Raw genomic sequence first — 17773 nt, forward strand, 5'->3', positions numbered from 1 at the left:
CCTCTCCCTTCATGTTGTTTTAGACTGCCACCATTTATTACCATCTGTCAGTCAGGCATGGACTTTAATTCCACGGCAGTACTTAGACTCAGACAATGACCTGTGCTGACACACCAAAGCATCATCACACAGAGGGAGCCAGCCAATCAGAGCACAGGGACGCCACTGGATGGTGAGAACAGAATAGGAATTCACAACAGGGGTTATTGGGTGGTAAAAGGAAAAATGTGTCCATCATTGACAGGCTGGCATTTGTACATCGTGTTAGAGGACAGAGAAGGACATAGAAGAGAACGAGACAAGAAATACAACATTTGCTTATACTTAAAATAGAATTGTATTTATATAGATGGATGGATGGGTGATTTAATAAATGTAATTTTTAATGGATTTGAAGTCACTGTTTTGATTTGTTTTAGCAAAAATACAGTTAAACAGTAACATTGGAATATCATATGAAACATTTTTGCTGCTTAATATTTTTGTGGAAATCGTGATGCACTACATAAATTTGAGGTAAGATAAAAAAAAAAAAGTAAAAGAAATTAATATTTTTCAGCAGGCATGCATAAATGCTGCTTTTCAGCTGTGTGATATACAAAAAAATTAACGTTGATGTTCACTTTACCTATTTTGTCCGCACTACGCTTCAAACAAAAGTTTAATTTCTGCACTGCAAAAACCGGTCACTTTTTTAAATCCTAAATGAATCAGCAACTTGATCCAATGAATCAGTTTGAATTAATGATTCCATGAGATACTCATAAAAATAATGCCTCTTTGATTTCCTCTTTGATATGATTTTCTAAATAACAAGCAATATGTAAAGTCCATTGGCAAAAACAAACTTCGCTTTAATTATGGTTTTTGTTTCATGTTATTATGTTTTTATTGTGTTTTATTGTCTTGGTAAGCTGTATTTTAAGTTTTTTTTTTTTAACCCAATCGAAATAAGTCAACAGCAGTTAGTACAGTGGTATATAGGTCTACTTATTATTTATTTATTTATATTATATCTGGTATCACTGTGGTGCCATAGATACTTGTTTTGCAGGGGGTTTGGTAGAAAAATGCTGCTGTTTACTGATCCTGGTGTCATTTAAGTAATAAGAGAGAATTGTAAACCTGATTTCACTGTGCTTGTTAAATGTTAATGTAGTGTTTTCTAAAGTATATACAAGTTAGAGCGAATTATATACTTGACAATTTAATGATAGGGTAGATAAGAGGTAACAATCATAATCACTGGAAGCTAACTGGCAATCTACTCTTATGTTTAATTCAGTGGGAGTATGCATCTGTGCATGTCTGTGCATCTCTCAGGTAACTTTTTCCTCCCAGATGTTCCTCGTCATTTCAGAGGAATGGCACATGTGGGATGGTGAGTTAGATGGGTGGGAAAGATGGGCTTGTGGTTCTCTGCCAAATTCAATTGGAGTCTCAAGTGACTTACGATGCTGTGTAGATTATGTGTTTATGAATGTCTGAGATGAGACTAGAATCATTGGTGATGTTTGTGGTGGCAGCAAGCTGTTTGCTTATGTTGTGTGATGAAGTGATCTCATGCTCATTAAAGGCAAAGTTTGTTCAGGAGGTCAATGAGATGATGCCTCAGACGCTCCTCTATTTTTGTACTTTGAAGTAAAGGGCTGTGAATGTAGACACCCCTAAGGCTGCCTTGGCTCTTCTAGACTTGGCCGCTGTTTCTGTCTGTCTTTCTCTGTCTCTTCTATTCTTTTTTTGTCCCCTTCTGTCTCATTCCTCTCTTTTTATGATTCCCTTATTGCTTTTAGTATTTGCCCTACAAAACAAATAGCTCCATCGTTTGTATTTTATTCCTGAGTGTTTTCTTGAATATAAAAACCTTAAGCAATATTCACTTATTGATAATTACTTTAAAAGATAAAGTAAAATGGTGCACTGTCTAAATGACAATGATATCACCACATACTCCACACAATATATATCTTAATCATGAGCACGATTGATTTCTGCTTCTCTTGATTTGTCTAGTGGTTATTTTTCTTGAAAAACATTCCATTTTAATTAGATTTTTCATTTTAATTTGCTGTTATCTTGCATTGGGTACAAGCTTTAAGCTTTTGTGGTTGTGGTTGCCAGATAGTTTAAACCCTCCAATCAGAGCAGTGGTGGATTAAGCTTCCCAATCTGGCAACCATGCACACATGCTCTGAACTGAAGACACTGGCAAACATATAAGGTTGGAGTTTAGCAAATCTCTGCGATCTGCTCATAAAAAGGTGCAATGCCTTTTTTTCTTTCTATTTTTGAGCAAAATATTTGATTAACCATTTAATCATTATCATGCAGCCCTACCACCTCTGAACAATTTTGTACAAGTTGCTATCTTGGCCCAATTCAAATGATCATGATTGATATCATTCCATTTTCCTCTACATACTGTGTCACTTTGAACTTTACACACACCCCTCTAGTAAGTCACTTGTGATGTCTTGAGATGAAGTCCGTTTCTGTCCATGCACAGGTGCACGTTTAAAAAAAAGTCCAGATGAAACGTTGACTGACATGCTGATATTGCTATAGTGAAATATTGCTGACTACAATTGCTCAGGAAATTCAGTTTTAATGAAAAAAGTCTGTCCCCCTGCTTCTTACATAAGATAGGAATACTCTAGGCTTTCTTTAAATCCCAGACTTAAGCTCTTATCACATCTGGATATAAATTGATGTTGACATGTGGGTTCTTTTTTAAACAGAAGATAATAATAGATTGAGTAGAAGATATTAGGATTTAAAACAATACAAAGTATGAACAATCAAATAATTCTATTCAGATCCATTTCATTCAACTTTTTAGAACAGGGTTTTCAAAGCAAATGTTTTACAATAATATTTTTTTTATCTATATACAGTTATTTTGATAGATATGTAATTGTAACTTTATGTGTCTGAAAAAATATATATCAGGGTAACAGTCTTTTATGAAAACTCTAAAATAACATAGTATGTCTGCTTACACATAGATAATCAATTTGCTGGCTGTTTTTAATGATAAACTATTAACACTTAAGGGGTCGTACTGTAAAAACTCACTTAGTTTGAGACCCCTATGATTTAAAAATGTTCTCATTGAATTAGTTTGACATTACCCCTTAAACCTTAGACAGCAGATGAAAGTACAAAGTTCTCAGAAGCATGTCAAATATGCCTGCCAGAGGAAGTAGCGAGTCTTTTGGGATAAAGCCTGACAAGAGATTTTATTAATTGTGGTCTGATTCCGTTCAGTACTTGGACAGGATATTGGATCATATTTTCACCTTTAAAGACTTTCAGAACCTTACGCTATAGAAATGGTAAAGCTATAAAGTCAAAATCATCACTCTTACAGACACATTCAGGTTAAAACCGCAAGCTTGAGTATTATCATCCCTCGACAGTTCGAAAAATAGCACAAGGGCCAGGTGATTTTTTTTTTTTTCTTCTTTTTGCAGCTGAGATTTACAGCTTGAATCTCGAGTCTGTCAAACTGGTCCCATCGGAGGCCAAATAGATATGCTAAACCGTACCTTTTGCTGAAAAAAAGACAAACAGATGTGAAATAGGAGAGCAAGAAAGATTTTGCGCATATGTCCCAATGTTTAAACCGTCCCACTGTTCATAGTCCGTTTGTGAGTCTCCTGTAAGCTGAGAACACATTGACTCGATAACAAGATGGAAATGTAGATGGGATGTATTGGGAAAAAGAGAGTAATAGGATAAGAGAGGTGCATGCTGGAGAGACGCCAGGAGGAATGTGTTAGGTGTCTGTCTAGAGTCGGCTAACATCTGTTTCTGCGATTTTTGAACGTGATGTCTGCACTGCCTGCTGATTTTGTTACAGAGAGAATCAAGTGAAAACATATTTACTGCTCTCCAAGCTGCTTCTCTGACGTGTGTGTGTGTGCGTGTATATATTTGTGTGTGTGTTGGGTGGCTTCCCACGAGTGCATTGTAATCACCTTTATAAAATTTTTACTTGGTCAGTGTTATGTGCATGCACTTATATTACATTATATTATATTATATTTACTGAATCTGTTTCTCTGAGTTATTAATCAACCAATGATCTATACCGATATAGATTATTATGAATGCAGATTTTATGAGTGAAAACTGGGGCTACACAATTTTGTAAAATTGATAATGCAATATTAATGCCATTCTTGTCTGTGCTATAAAGAGAAAGAGTTTGCCCATGATTTAAATTTCTGTCACGATTTACTCACTCCCATGTTATTTCAAACGTTAAAGTCTTGCTTTCTACGGAACATGCAGAAAAAGTAGTTTGAAGATTGTTTGTGTCCATACAGTGAAAGTCAATGGGGTCCAAAGTGAGATTAGACCCCATTGTGTTACACAGACTAAAATCATGCAAGTTTAGAATGACATGTGGATGATTAAATAATAACAGTTTTCATATATTGCATACGGTGCATAGCATATTTACATTTGTTTTGTTTGTTAGCATTCAATCAGCACATTGTTTAAAGGAGAGTGTTAGATGAACTCAAGGCCACACAGATGCAGAAAACTCTGCAGATTTCCTCCGATTTTGAACAGCCGTTATTATTTATACACATTCCCTACCCTTAGCATGTTTGTTTATTAAAGATATTGGACACATTTGTTCTGTATTGTAGTACTCCTAGCTTTGTTTATCAGATTTGACCACGTTTAAACCCATTTCTACAGATTTCACCCTCTGAAATAGCCCAGAAAATGTGCACGCAGCACAAGCTGTGAAATAACATGCATTTGCTCGCCATGTTTATCTGTTCAGTCGATACAGTCTCACAACCAATTCATACATATTCATATGTATGTCATACAACCTCACTTAATTTTGTGCGATTTGTCTAAACCGCAGTGACTGGTAGGTACAAATTCATAAGAATGTATGATTTAACTGACTGTAATCAATAGTTTAACAATGATCAGAATAACTGTTAGCTGCAGCTGTTAAATAGCCTTGAAGCATAGTGACAATACTTAATCAACAACAGTGCTTGAGAATCCAAACACAGAAATAAAGTAAGAGTTTATTTGAACTTCCTTATCAAAATGTCCCAATTAAGACCTCATGTTGAGACTTTTCACTCAGCCATTTCCCACGTCATAAGTCCTGAAGACTGATCATGTTGACTTTGCCAGTGAAAGCATACCTTATTAATCCTTATCATTTCTTTTTTTTTTCTTGTTTTCCTTCACAGGCCGTTTATCACAAGCTTGTTTCATTTGGCTCGCGAATTCAATTAGTTAACTGAACAAGAGACAATCCCATTAGATAATTTCATGGCTGGTTTGGATTTAATTGGCTGTAACATGGATTAAATGATTGTTCTTATTAAAACATGTAAGGTGATCCATTTTTATGCGGGCACATCTAACCTCTGGGACTATCTGTTGCAGATGTCAAACCAGCAAAAGAAAGAAGAAAAATAGGATGTTTTTCCTCCTCGCTGAAGCTTGTTAACTTTTTTCCTTTCACTGACTGTGATTTTTAAATGCACTTTATTCTTTTGCTCTTTTCATGTTAATCTCCGTCATGCTAATAATAGGAATTTAGCCACTTTGAGACACTCGCTATTCTGTTTCTTTCATCTGCTCCTTCTGTTTCTGCTGGATATTGTCAGCTAAAGTGCCTCTAGAAGAGCTGGTGTTGGACACGGAGAGCTTAATGCAACAAAGGAAGAGCAGAACTAAAGAGAAGTTCAATGCCATCTCTGTGAAAATCTTTGTTGTCAGGGCTAGGAGATCATGGGGTCACTGGAAAGGACTGCCCACCTGTCTGTCAATTGAGAAAGAGAGCTTTAGCCCTAAAGTTTAAGCTCGCCTTTAGTGGGCGGGGTTAGCTTGTCTGTCACCATGAACTGCAAAGAGGCAGTAATCCATTGGCTTGTCAAACTGTCAGTCAGCTTAGCATAGCATGGGGTATTATGTATTTATGCAGAAGATAAAAGCTAGTAACTGCTCTCTTAATCAGAATGGGTTTCACTGTGCAATGACTCTGCATTTCTTTTTTTATTGAAATTCTTTCTTTTATTGAAATTGAGCTGTTGTGGGTTAGTTTTTCTCCATGTACTTTTGTCAGTGTCTAGAGGTCATTTGAATTGTAATTAAGTCTTACATGCTCAATCTGTCAAAGGCCGCTTTAATTGCCCCTCACAAATATACCGGAACTTTTAACATTAATAAAAGTTAAAAAAGGGCCTTTTGACATATTGTTTCTATAGGACAATACGCATGAACAATAAATGCAGTATTTTGTATTTTAAATTCATTTATGTAGTACTTTAAATGTAAACAACTTAGCCTTTAATTTATTAACTTATTATTAATTATTATCACTTCCACAAGACAATAATTGGATATTAAAATGCCTTTTAAAATGCAATTTGATCAATCAGATCAATCAGAGGTTATTAACAACTCAAGGGAATATTAAATAAATATCAAATTGATGCAGTAGAAACTCACAAACTCACAAAAGACCAAAACTCAATAAAATATTTCCGTGTAAACCTTTATTTTTCTTCATTTCCACATGTGAATTTACATTTTTCTGGAATATAGTCTAATTTATTGTCTTTAAGATGGCTTGCTGCCGGCATCAGTCCTTATTAAATAGAGTCATTCCATGCAGGCTTTTTCTCACAGGCATTTGAGTGCCTTCAGTGGTTAATATGCATTTTGATTGACACCTCCTATTGGGGGTGGGGGAACGCTTTCCAATTCTTATGGTCTCTCTCCCATGAGACTGAGCTACATATGTTAATGTGTTTCAGTTTGCTCACGTGTGTGTATGTTTGTGCATGCGAGAAATGATAAGAGACATTGATACTTTCTTTTGATTTTATTACACTGTATGGTGGTATTGTGATGCATATCATGCTGTGTCTTTGAGATCCTCTGCTTTTGAATAAAGTATGACAAAGTGCACCAAAGCATTAGCGCCATGGCTAGAAATGAGTTTTGAGCTTGCATTATGTCCTTTAGGCGATGCTGCATTTCACTGACAATTATTGAAGGTATAAATATACATAACCAACCCCTTAACACACTTGTACAATATTGTTTGGGGTTTGTAAGATTTTTTATTTTTTTTCAATGAAAGTAATATGTTTATTCAACAAGGGTGCACTAGGTTGATCAAAATGATGATAGAGACATTTATTATGTAACAAAAGGTTTCTGTTTTAAATTTGTAATAAGAAATGATTTTGAGGACCAAATCAGCACATTTAAAATATTTATTGGAGTAATGATGCTGAGAATTCAGCTATAATTTAGCTTTAAAATATATTAAAATAGAAAACATGTTAAAAAACTTGATGAGCTTGATGTTGATGAGTAAAATTACTTGCATGTAATAATATATTGTTATTATAATCACATAGTAAGGATTATATATGTAACAAGGACACTTTAAAATAAAGATCTTGATACTGAGGCAAGTACACTTGAAGCTTTGTAAAAGCTTTTTTTTCGCACATGAGTTAATAATATAAAGTTTTTGAAGACATACTTTACACAAAAATGAAAATTAATCATTAATTTAGACTTATTTTTATGCCAAACCTGATAAAAAGAAGGTTTACAATGATGATAAAGATAGAAGCATAGCATACTTGACACCATCAGTAAGAGGAGGAGAAATTGCACACCACATTCTCATGCACGCATAAATGGAATGATTGAATGTAAATTGAGGGTAAATGAGTTTAGAGCAACATTAAGATATGCAGACCAAGACGTTTCATTTGTGCATGAACTTTCCCTTGAAACCTCTGGCTGTCCCTGCTTTTTACAGCATTTACAATCAAGCCAGGGCAACGGCCAAATCAAAGCTTACAGGCTCTCTCACACACTCCTAATCAGCAGGCGAGCAGCGGCTCCTGCTTTCAGATGCTTGTTTCTCGCCTGTCACATGCCGTTAAGGTCTTCTGCTTAGTTACGGGTCACTATGACTATTCTCTCCTGGTATGACCTCTCCCTTGTTTCCAAGCAACAGAGGTCAAGTGGATGTGTGCTGAGTGTCCAGCAGGCAACCCATTGACCTCACCTTTAATGACCCCGGCTGGAGTTTTAGTTCGTGCTAGTGTGTATGATAACCTTTGTGACCTCTTGACCCTGATCTGGCTAACCAGCGTAGCCATTGTGTGTTGAGTGGTCTTGTGGTGTCAGAGAGACGGGCACCAAACTAAAGCACAATAGAATGGTGAAAAGACTGATTTTCACACTCCAGCAGGTTAATTTAAAATAAGTGGATACTGAACAAACAAAAAGTGCTTGCTTTGTTCCTTTAGTTTTATTATAAATGCTTCTTGAGATTCCTGAGATACACCCTGAAATAATCAAGTCTCTGGGAATTAGTGATTTTGTAAGCAGTGTCTCACTTATCCACCTCTTTTCTTTAAGGTCTCGTGTATCTCTTGTGACAGACATGTGCAATAATACATGTGAGCATTGCAATCAGGATTCAAGATTGCATGTCACAGCCTTTTTATATGCTACTTCAACTCGTGTAAAAAAAAAAAAAAAAAAAGTATATATATTTATATATATGAATAAAGGCTTTTAGCCTCCTTAAACTAGATACTATAAAAAAAATCAATAAGATTTATCCTTATGCATTTACCTTTCTTTTTTTACCGCTCACACCTGACCCAGAAAAAAGTAGCAGAAGATAGAAAGATATAGAGAAGAGAGTGTGAAAGTGAGAGAGACTAAGTGAGAGCGATCACAATTATCCATCGTCTTTCCTAAAATAAATTTTACTGAACAAAGAATCAGAGGCAAACTAGAGGCAAAATAAAAGTGCAGGCCAATTAAATTGGTTTAATGCACTACAAAAATAATTTTCATTTCTATCTTTCTTTTTTTTTTTGACCAAAAAACTTATTTAAAATGAAATAAAAAGCAAAATTATGCAAGTATTGATTCAGAGATATAATCTTCGATTTCTTTTGTTTAAATTAGATTTTTTTTCTTGGTTTAAACATAAACCTCACTATTTTTTTTACATATGTATGTGTGTGTGTGTGTGTGTGTGTTAGAAAATAGTAAGGTTTATGCTTAAAGCAAGTAAAAATCTAATTATATGTTTATTTATTTATTTAAAACAAGTAGAAACCCATTTGCTAACTTAACATTTTAATTCCGAATTGTTCTGATGTCTTGTTATTCTTATGGTTTTTTGAAGTGCCCCTGCCATGATGGTGTAAAACACAGGCCTGTCTGGTGCTGAAATGCATTGGAAAGGAAAAAGATTAAAGGAGAGAAGGAAACAAGCAGATTTCTGATTGCGTTTCTCGTTGGAATGCTTATTGAAAGATCTGCCGCAACCATCAGATTTACCAATATGATAACACTGAACAGGAAGAGGAGCTGCGCTTATCTGTGTCTGTTTGGTGACAACCTCATTTAAGATGAACCATCCCAAAGGTATCGGAAGATAGTGAGATAAACACCTCAAGGTCTTCTAAAACGTTTGCGTGTTTGAGTGTAGAGTGGAAGTTAATCAGGGTCATCAGACAAGGCTATGTTGGATGCATGTATGGGGAAGTGGAGTTTTTTGGTCACGAAAACTCAGAAAAGCTTGTTATGAATGGACTTGCCTTACAGCATTAAAGCTATTTAGCCGTCTAAATTGAATGTATGCTACTCATCAGCAGGATTTAGCACACCAACAATATGATGCAGCTTAAAAAAAAGATCAGAATTGTAGCAGTTTTTGTGTGCTTTATTGCTGCTTGAGGGAAATTACTGCAAAAGATACGCTTATAGCTGCTAACAAGCTGTTGACAATTATAGCTAAATAGCGTAGCTACTTTTATTTCATTTCTCCACTAACTGCCATTGTTTTTCACACATTGGTTCCCACACTTTATGTTTAACACCTGAAAAGGAGTGCTACAGTTTGTTTAACTGTTCGCCAAGCCTACGTCTGATTCTTCTAGCACATTAAGTGATATGAATCAATAATCTAAGGTGTTGTTTTTGGCTTTGTTCAATACACAAGACAAAATGAGAAAGGTCAGGGCTTACCAGACATACCATACATAATAGACTGTCACATCAAATCCTGATGTAAAATAAATAGGCCTAACTATAGTGTATTATGGGCTGTGATCTTGTGAAAACACGTTCTGACATCTTTAATAAGCTCTTTAAACTAGAGCAAGGACTTTGGGTCATCGCACCAAATGGAGCCGCGGCCTGTTAATTATTACCATGTTTCTGCTGCTAGGCTGCTGTTTGTGAAAAGAGAGAAATGAAGAGTTTTCAGAAACAATTGACTGTAGGATCACATGGGTCAGGGTAACACGTGGTGCTCGATTTGTTGTTGAGTGTGCGCCTGTGTCTGTGAGCGTGATCTATGACCCTCACTCTCACTGAAACTGTGGGCCAAAGCAAACAGCGGCCCCCACCGATCCCTGAGGGGAGACTCCCAGCCGTAGAGATTCACACACCCCCATCTCCTCCTCTCTTTCTTCATCTGTGCTATTTTGGTTCTCTTATTCCTGCTATGTTCTTTCAATTCATCACTCTTCTCCCCAATTCACTCTTTCTTTGTCTTATTTCTCATATGATTTATAAGTTCTCCTCAGACAAGTAGCATTTCCCGCAGGTCCTTAACAGATTGCCACTGAAATGCCTGGTTATGAATGTACAGCGGCCTAAAAAAAAAAATAAGTCACTGAAACCACAAACTTTGTCTTTCCAAAATGTACATTTTATTTTATTATATTTGTTATATTGTTATTAATTCAGTGTCCATATGTGTGTGCTTTATTATTGCATAATATATATATATATATGTGTACTGTGTATATTTATTAAGCATATAGAAATACACACACATACATTATATATATATATTTTTTAATATTTACATGTATTTTTATATTCATATAATTTATATTACTGTACATATACTATAAAACAATGTTTTTCCTAAATATACCTTCATGTGTGTGTATTTCTATATACATAATAAATATACATAGTACACACATATATTATGCAAACAAAAACTTTGAATGCAATTAATCTTTTGACAGCACTTCTGTCAAACTCTTAACTTGGGTCCGCTTTGTTTATGTATATAAAGTGTTGCAGATTAAATATGTCCCTCATGGTTTCTGAAATAGCAGAGTACCTCTACCATACAATCGACAAGTTGTTAGTTTGCTTGCCCTTATTTGTCATAAGATTTTGATTGACAGATGAGAGAGAAAAAAGACACTTTATCTGTGTGGTTTGATTAAATCCTTTACTTTAATCACCCCGTCTTCCCCGAAGATAAGGATGATGGAGTAATCCTCTGTCAGGGATGAGGGCTGTTAAAATCAATGCCTCATACACATGATGAACGTGAGAGGAAAGTTTTCATTCAGTTTAAGTCAAGCACACACAATTAAATGAGTGCAGACTCCCTCCATCATATTCTGTCCACTGTCCTTCAACCGGTCGCTCAAATCCGTTCGAGCTGTCAAGTGACAGTCCTTTAAAACCGAGCGATAAGGGCTAATCTTTCAATGATCATTTAGACAGACAGCTGGAGGTAAAGCTCAATCTCCAAAGATAAAGTTAAATGTGGTGTGTATTTTGTTGGCTCTGCAGACAGTAGATACCAAAGTAGTACTAAAAATCCAGATGTCCTTCAAGTGTCTTTGCTGGTTTTTGTGTTTTGCCTGGTTAGCGATCACCTTCCCCCCAGTTTTGGATATAAAACATTCTTGTGTTTTATTGCAACAGTCCATAACTTCCTATCAATAAAAAATAAGCTATTTTCTTTATAGAGATTGTTAGACTGCATTATTAGTGCTGGAAAAGACACGCAAACTTGGTTGAGAACTTGTTGGAACATGGCGGACCTGCCCTTGTGCTTAATTAGAACCCTGAAATGAAAGAGATGAGGAATTCTAGCTATGTGCCAGGAATGCCCACACAGGTAAATGAGATTTTATGTTGTCTGCGGCCCCGTGCTAAATCTCTTTGTATGAGAGTGGAGTAGATTGTGTCTTCTGATATAACGTTCATATACTGGTACTTTGCAGAGATGGATGCTTCTCTATGGCTTACTCATTCCACTACATTACCAAACTTCCAAGCTCTGCCAAGCTCTGCCAAGCTTGACTGTTGGATCATGTTATAAAATTATTCTTTTAAAATAAACTCTTTCCTGTCATAAATAAATCAATTTCCTTCTTATAATACAGTCAGTGTTTAGGTAAAGTAAAATTAAAGATGTTGTGTAATTTTTGGTGAGAAAATGATATACTGTGTTTTATTTATACGTATTCATCAAATTTCACAAATGATCATTATTGCTATACAAACCACAAACAATTACCAAGTCAAAAAAGGAAGCCTAGGCTGCATTTATCCTATTTTCAAAGTGTTTTGTTACATCTATGTAGACATCATGTTCTTGTGGTTGTATTACAGACTATTTTGTTCATTTTTGAAAAACTTCAATGGCACTTTTCCATCCTTCAAGCCTTGAGCAATCAGAAATTATGTCTTTTTAAACGTGGTTACGTGGTCTGGTGTCTCTTTTCATTATGAAGTTGCAAAGTTGACCTTGGGCTGCTAAGTGTAAGCATGTGCTTCAGACTTTTAGCACAAATCTTGTTTCACAATAGAATGGGGAATTGTTACAGTAAGATTTGGAAATGCAATTGTGCTTGGCCAATCTTTCCTGTATATGCCTTGCCAGCTATCTGCAATTGATTATTTCTTTCTCTACCATCCACCGTTCTGAAGTTGACTCTCAAGTAGACCTTATCAGAGACCGAAGCCAAAAGGTTTCCCTCAGCTAGTGGAAAATCTGACAGTCCTCTGTGTTCATCCGAAAGGACTGCACTGTGAACTCTGTGAACCATGTTGGTTCATGATATCAAATATGGTTCATGAGAATTCAGGAATCAAAACATTATAGTAGAGTATGAAAAATGGATATTCATTTTGAGGTTTGCTCAAATTACACGTGACAGTGTTATTAAATTATTAGCTTCTTTGAAGACTTGCAAAAAGCTAATCTAAATACAGAAATAAAGAAAAAGAGCTTCCATAGTTAATATTCAGCATCACTGCAATGTATCAAAGTCTCTCACAGACCACATACTGTACTCGGTTTCCAACAAAGGGATCCAAGCTTGTTGGGGAAGAGGAAAATAAAGCGTGACACACCAGTACTGGTAGTAGAATTTAAATATAAGACTCGGGAGGCCCCACGAGAACTCTTCTAGAGCCAAAAATCCCCAAGAAATCCACCCTGTAAAAACAGGACTGTAACAATAATAATAACAAAGGACATAGGAATGTAGCCAGGGCACTGAACCTTAGGGAAACGCTCCAGACTGGTCATATCCATACAGCTGTACAGATGCTGTTTTATTGAGGAACTACTGTGACTTGGCAACACTTGTGGTGTTTGGATTAATTGTATGTGAGTCCTTGTAGAGTTTGCGAATTTGGAGCGTGGCTATGCATCCAATTGAAAGCCTATTATATTTAATAAACCTTTTGAGGTGTTGGTAAGCGTTCAGGCAGCTTCTTTTATTTTGTTTTCATTATCTTGAATGTTCATTATCCTTGAATTTCACTTATTGCACTGACAAATCCTTGTCTTCTGTATGAATTCCAGAAAATACTGTGAGTAAAACAAATGGGGAATAAATCATTGCCACCAACAGTCCAGAGAAGCTCTGGCCTCCTATGCAGAGCATCAAGTCCCATCTGGGTTGAGTTTCTATAGAGCTGTGTAGTTCAAGTAGCCATAACCCGATGATGGCTTAACAAATTGAGTTTGATGTGGAAATGCTTTTGTAATTACAGTACATTTGGTGCTACTGGTGGCAGAGCTGACACCCATCAGCATTTTTATAACCATATAAAAGGCACACTTATTACACACTAAAGGACAAATTACTTTTTCTTTATTCGTGTGTCACTTTATATTAAAGAGTATGTTAAATAAATAAATGGATTCTTTCATTCTGTCCTTTTTAGAGCTGAAGTCTACTGGAACTGCCCATCACTTTGCCTTTCTGCTCAATTCGACGGACTACAGAATCCTTCGTATGGACGAGGACCATGACCGCATGTATGTGGGCAGCAAGGACTACATCCTGTCACTAGACCTGAACGACATCAACAAAGAACCCCTCATAGTAAGATTTCTCAGTTACACAATACAGATTGCAACAAACCAAACTGTAAGCAAGGCTCGACAGTAGTAAACTTGAATCTGGTCAGTGGATTAAGTTGATTGATGTTTGTGTCTTTCTCCTCAGATTCACTGGCCTGTGGCTCCTCAGAGAAGGACTGAGTGTGTCCTCTCAGGAAAAGACATCAATGTAAGAATCAAAAAATATCCACAACCCGCTGTATTTATTTATTTATCAATGCTTGGTGTCAGAAAGATATTTCTAAGCAAGTTAATTAAAAAAATACACATTCAGTTGATCTAAAGTGGCAAAGATACAAAATATATTTATTTCAAACAAATGCTGTTCTTTTGATATTTCTATTTATCATGTTTTATTTTGAAATATATGAACCCCTATAGCATTCCAGTGTCCCTCCTAAGGTACAAATCCCATTCCAAAAAGAGACTTTAGGAAAGCTAAGGGGTTAAAATAGAAGACATTTTTATTAAATTGTAATATTGCACAATATTATTTTTTGTTTTATAGAAAGCGTAGGAAACTTTTAAAAACAATGAAGTAGTATCTAAATATATTAGAATAATTTATGTTTTTATTTAAAAATCAGTTCATTACATATGTTCCATTATTATCTCTCTCTTTCTCATAGTTTTAATATTATGCATCACTACTAATTACCACAATCATTGTAAATCCTAAACTAGTTATTCTAACATGTGCATGTTAGTATCCATCTGAAAGTATTATTCTGTGTCACCAGGGCGAGTGTGGTAATTTCATCCGTCTAATCGAGCCGTGGAACAGGACTCACCTGTATGTGTGTGGAACAGGAGCTTACAACCCCATCTGTACCTATGTGGACAGAGGTCAAAGGGCACAGGTAAACTGTCATTCGCAGATGACTTGCTACTATTTGCAGGTCAAGGGTTCAAACGGTTGGCTACCTTAGTCAAAAGGTATTATGTCATTAGAGAGGAATGTTTCTCCACCCTGGAACAAACAGGATAATCTTTACCACCTGCATGTCTTTTGACTTTGTTACTTCAAAAACTCTTCCTAGTGTTTAGGAAGGTAATTGCATTTAAACATATCTAATTTTACCTCTTTCTTTCCCATGACCATGTCCCATCAGTAACCACTGTCCATAAGAACATCATTCAAAAAAGTCTGAGATCACAGTGAAAATCTGGACAAATATTAGCAAATTCGTGAGCCTAAATGTCAACCTAATGTTTTTGTCCACTCACATATTGATTGAATAATTTTGAATGATTAAAAAATATTTTCAAATATGTGACCCTGGCCCACAAAACCAGTCTCAAGTTGAACAGGTATATTTGTTGTAGCCAACATTACATTGTTTGGGTCAAAATGTTCCCTGAAGATGTTATTTTTGGAAATTTCCTGCCGTAAATATATCAACATTTTTAATGATTAATTTTTAGTTAGTAATATGCATTTATATGGACTTAGTTTGGACAACTTTAAAGGCAGTTTTCTCAATATTTCAATATTTTGCACTCTAAAATTCCAGATATTCAAATAGTTTTATATCAATCAAATATTGTCCTATCCTAACAAATCATACACCAATCAAAAACGTATTTATTGAGCTTTCAGATTATGTATAAATCAAAATTTCATGAATTGACCCTTATGGTTTTGTGCTCTATTGTCACGTATAAGCATTTTCACTAGTCGTGTCAGGCTTTTGGATCCTACTGCATTTGTTCTTCCTTAATGGGATTCTGCAATATGCATGTCTGGGTTTTTTCATACTTTTCATGTGTTAACAAGGGCTTTCAGCATGTGCATGTTTTAGACAACTTCATATCAACTCATCCTCTTTGTCCACTATGGATGCACCAAACTGCAACAATCTTTCTAGCATCTCAACTTTTTGTTTGGACACAGCTTAGGCCATTCTAGTGGTTCCTAATTGAATCAATAAAAACAGGTCTTCATTGAGGCACACAACTTGTTTTATAGGGCTTGCTCCAAGATCAGATGCCTCGCGCAGGAGGCCGAACCAGTCGAGCTGCAGACCCTAGTGCTTCACCAGAACCATACGCACCCAAGGTGGGAAATGAACTCTTCAGTGGGATTGAGGTCCTTTTTGTACTTTCTTAGGATGCACTTTCAGGATGTGGTTTACTTATAAGTGTAAGGAAAGGTTCTGTTCCCACAGTATTTGTATTTTCAACAGCTGGTTTCTTTAGCCGCTAAAGGCGTTGAGAGAAACGGCAGAGGAACTGTTGTCTTTAGAGCTTGTCTTTCTCAAGTTTGCCTACACTTGTCCAGAGCCTGCTTTTGGCACAGAAATCTAGCAGAACGTGCACAGATTACTCCCACACCCACACTCCATCATGCTTGAAAGTGGTTAGTCAGCAGAAAATGTATCGGTGGATTATATTACATTTGTGGTGTGTGTGTAAAGCTTAAAGTACAAAGGTTCCAAAAACTTTTTGTATATTATCCAAAACAAGTCTTTCGTTGAGACTTGAATTTGCTGATATATTATTTGTGGCATGTTATAGACTCTTTAGTCCTTCTACATCTCTGCTTAGATTTTAGTTGATGTGTTAAATCATGTTCGATGCTTCCCAAATGCTGTGCATTAATAATGCTGTTATATCTGTCTAACTGTGGATGGAATGCAAACTGCATGGAGTGAAGTAGACTATTAGCTCGAAGAGATTTTTATTAGAATTTTAATAGTTGTCACTAACCCAACAGAACCATATAGACTATTTTCGATTCATATGTTGAGAAGCTGATTGTGAGAAACTGTTCATTTTCTTTGGCAACCAGGAAATTTGGAAACTTTGGATTATGGCATTAATTTCTTTCTTCTGGGCAGTTTTATGCTAGCTGCCTTTTGTCAAATGGCAAGATATTGATGTTGGCATTAGACAATATGTGAGACGCCAGTATTTCAAAATCACAAATAAGTTAAGTCAAGATATATCTTAATTCAATTTGTCTCAAATAGTTTGTTGTTTTCATTTATCCCAGTAAACCTGTGTGCATTTCACTTCCTGGCTATACCTTTACACACTCTTAAACAGTGGAAACTTAAAGTATCTTAAGTAAGCTGAGAATCAATACAGCTCATCTAATGTGATCTATTGCACTGTCATTAATGAAACCTTCATGCTCTCCCTGTTCCAGGAATACATTTTCCGACTGGAGCCTGGTAAAGTAGATTCTGGGAAAGGGAAATGCCCCTTTGACCCCAAACTGAACAGCGTCTCGGCTCTGATAAGTATGTACCTCTCATTACCGTCATACTTTTAGAAAATATACAAAACCATAATTTCTTTAGTTTCAGACTCAGATGAGCACATTTTTCTTAAGTTTATCTGTCTATCTCTCCTTATCTCCGTCACGCTCTCGCTCTGTTTTGGCAGATGGCCAGTTGTACGCCGGCGTCTACATCGATTTTATGGGAACAGACTCGGCCATCTTTCGCACATTGGGAAAACACACGGCCATGAGGACCGACCAGTATAACTCCCGCTGGCTCCACGGTACGCACACATTTTTTTAATCATGGCGTATCACCAAGACAATGT

General features: G+C 36.0%; 1 protein-coding gene across 2 annotated transcripts in view; it reads left to right on the forward strand.

Moving 5' to 3' along the window:
• sema3fa (sema domain, immunoglobulin domain (Ig), short basic domain, secreted, (semaphorin) 3Fa) overlaps positions 1 to 17773 on the forward strand; it is a 40797-nt gene that overhangs the window by 11165 nt on the left and 11859 nt on the right. Inside the window, exons 3-8 of one of the 2 annotated variants that reach the window (XM_043241975.1) lie at positions 14041 to 14201; positions 14325 to 14387; positions 14959 to 15078; positions 16188 to 16277; positions 17370 to 17463; positions 17609 to 17728. In XM_043241975.1, the coding sequence (XP_043097910.1) occupies positions 14041 to 14201; positions 14325 to 14387; positions 14959 to 15078; positions 16188 to 16277; positions 17370 to 17463; positions 17609 to 17728 (648 nt within the window). The remainder of the gene's footprint in view (positions 1 to 14040; positions 14202 to 14324; positions 14388 to 14958; positions 15079 to 16187; positions 16278 to 17369; positions 17464 to 17608; positions 17729 to 17773) is intronic. The other variant, XM_043241976.1, reaches the window with a different exon arrangement.

This window comes from Puntigrus tetrazona, chromosome 6 (genome assembly GCF_018831695.1).
Source record: "Puntigrus tetrazona isolate hp1 chromosome 6, ASM1883169v1, whole genome shotgun sequence".
NCBI lineage: Eukaryota > Metazoa > Chordata > Actinopteri > Cypriniformes > Cyprinidae > Puntigrus > Puntigrus tetrazona.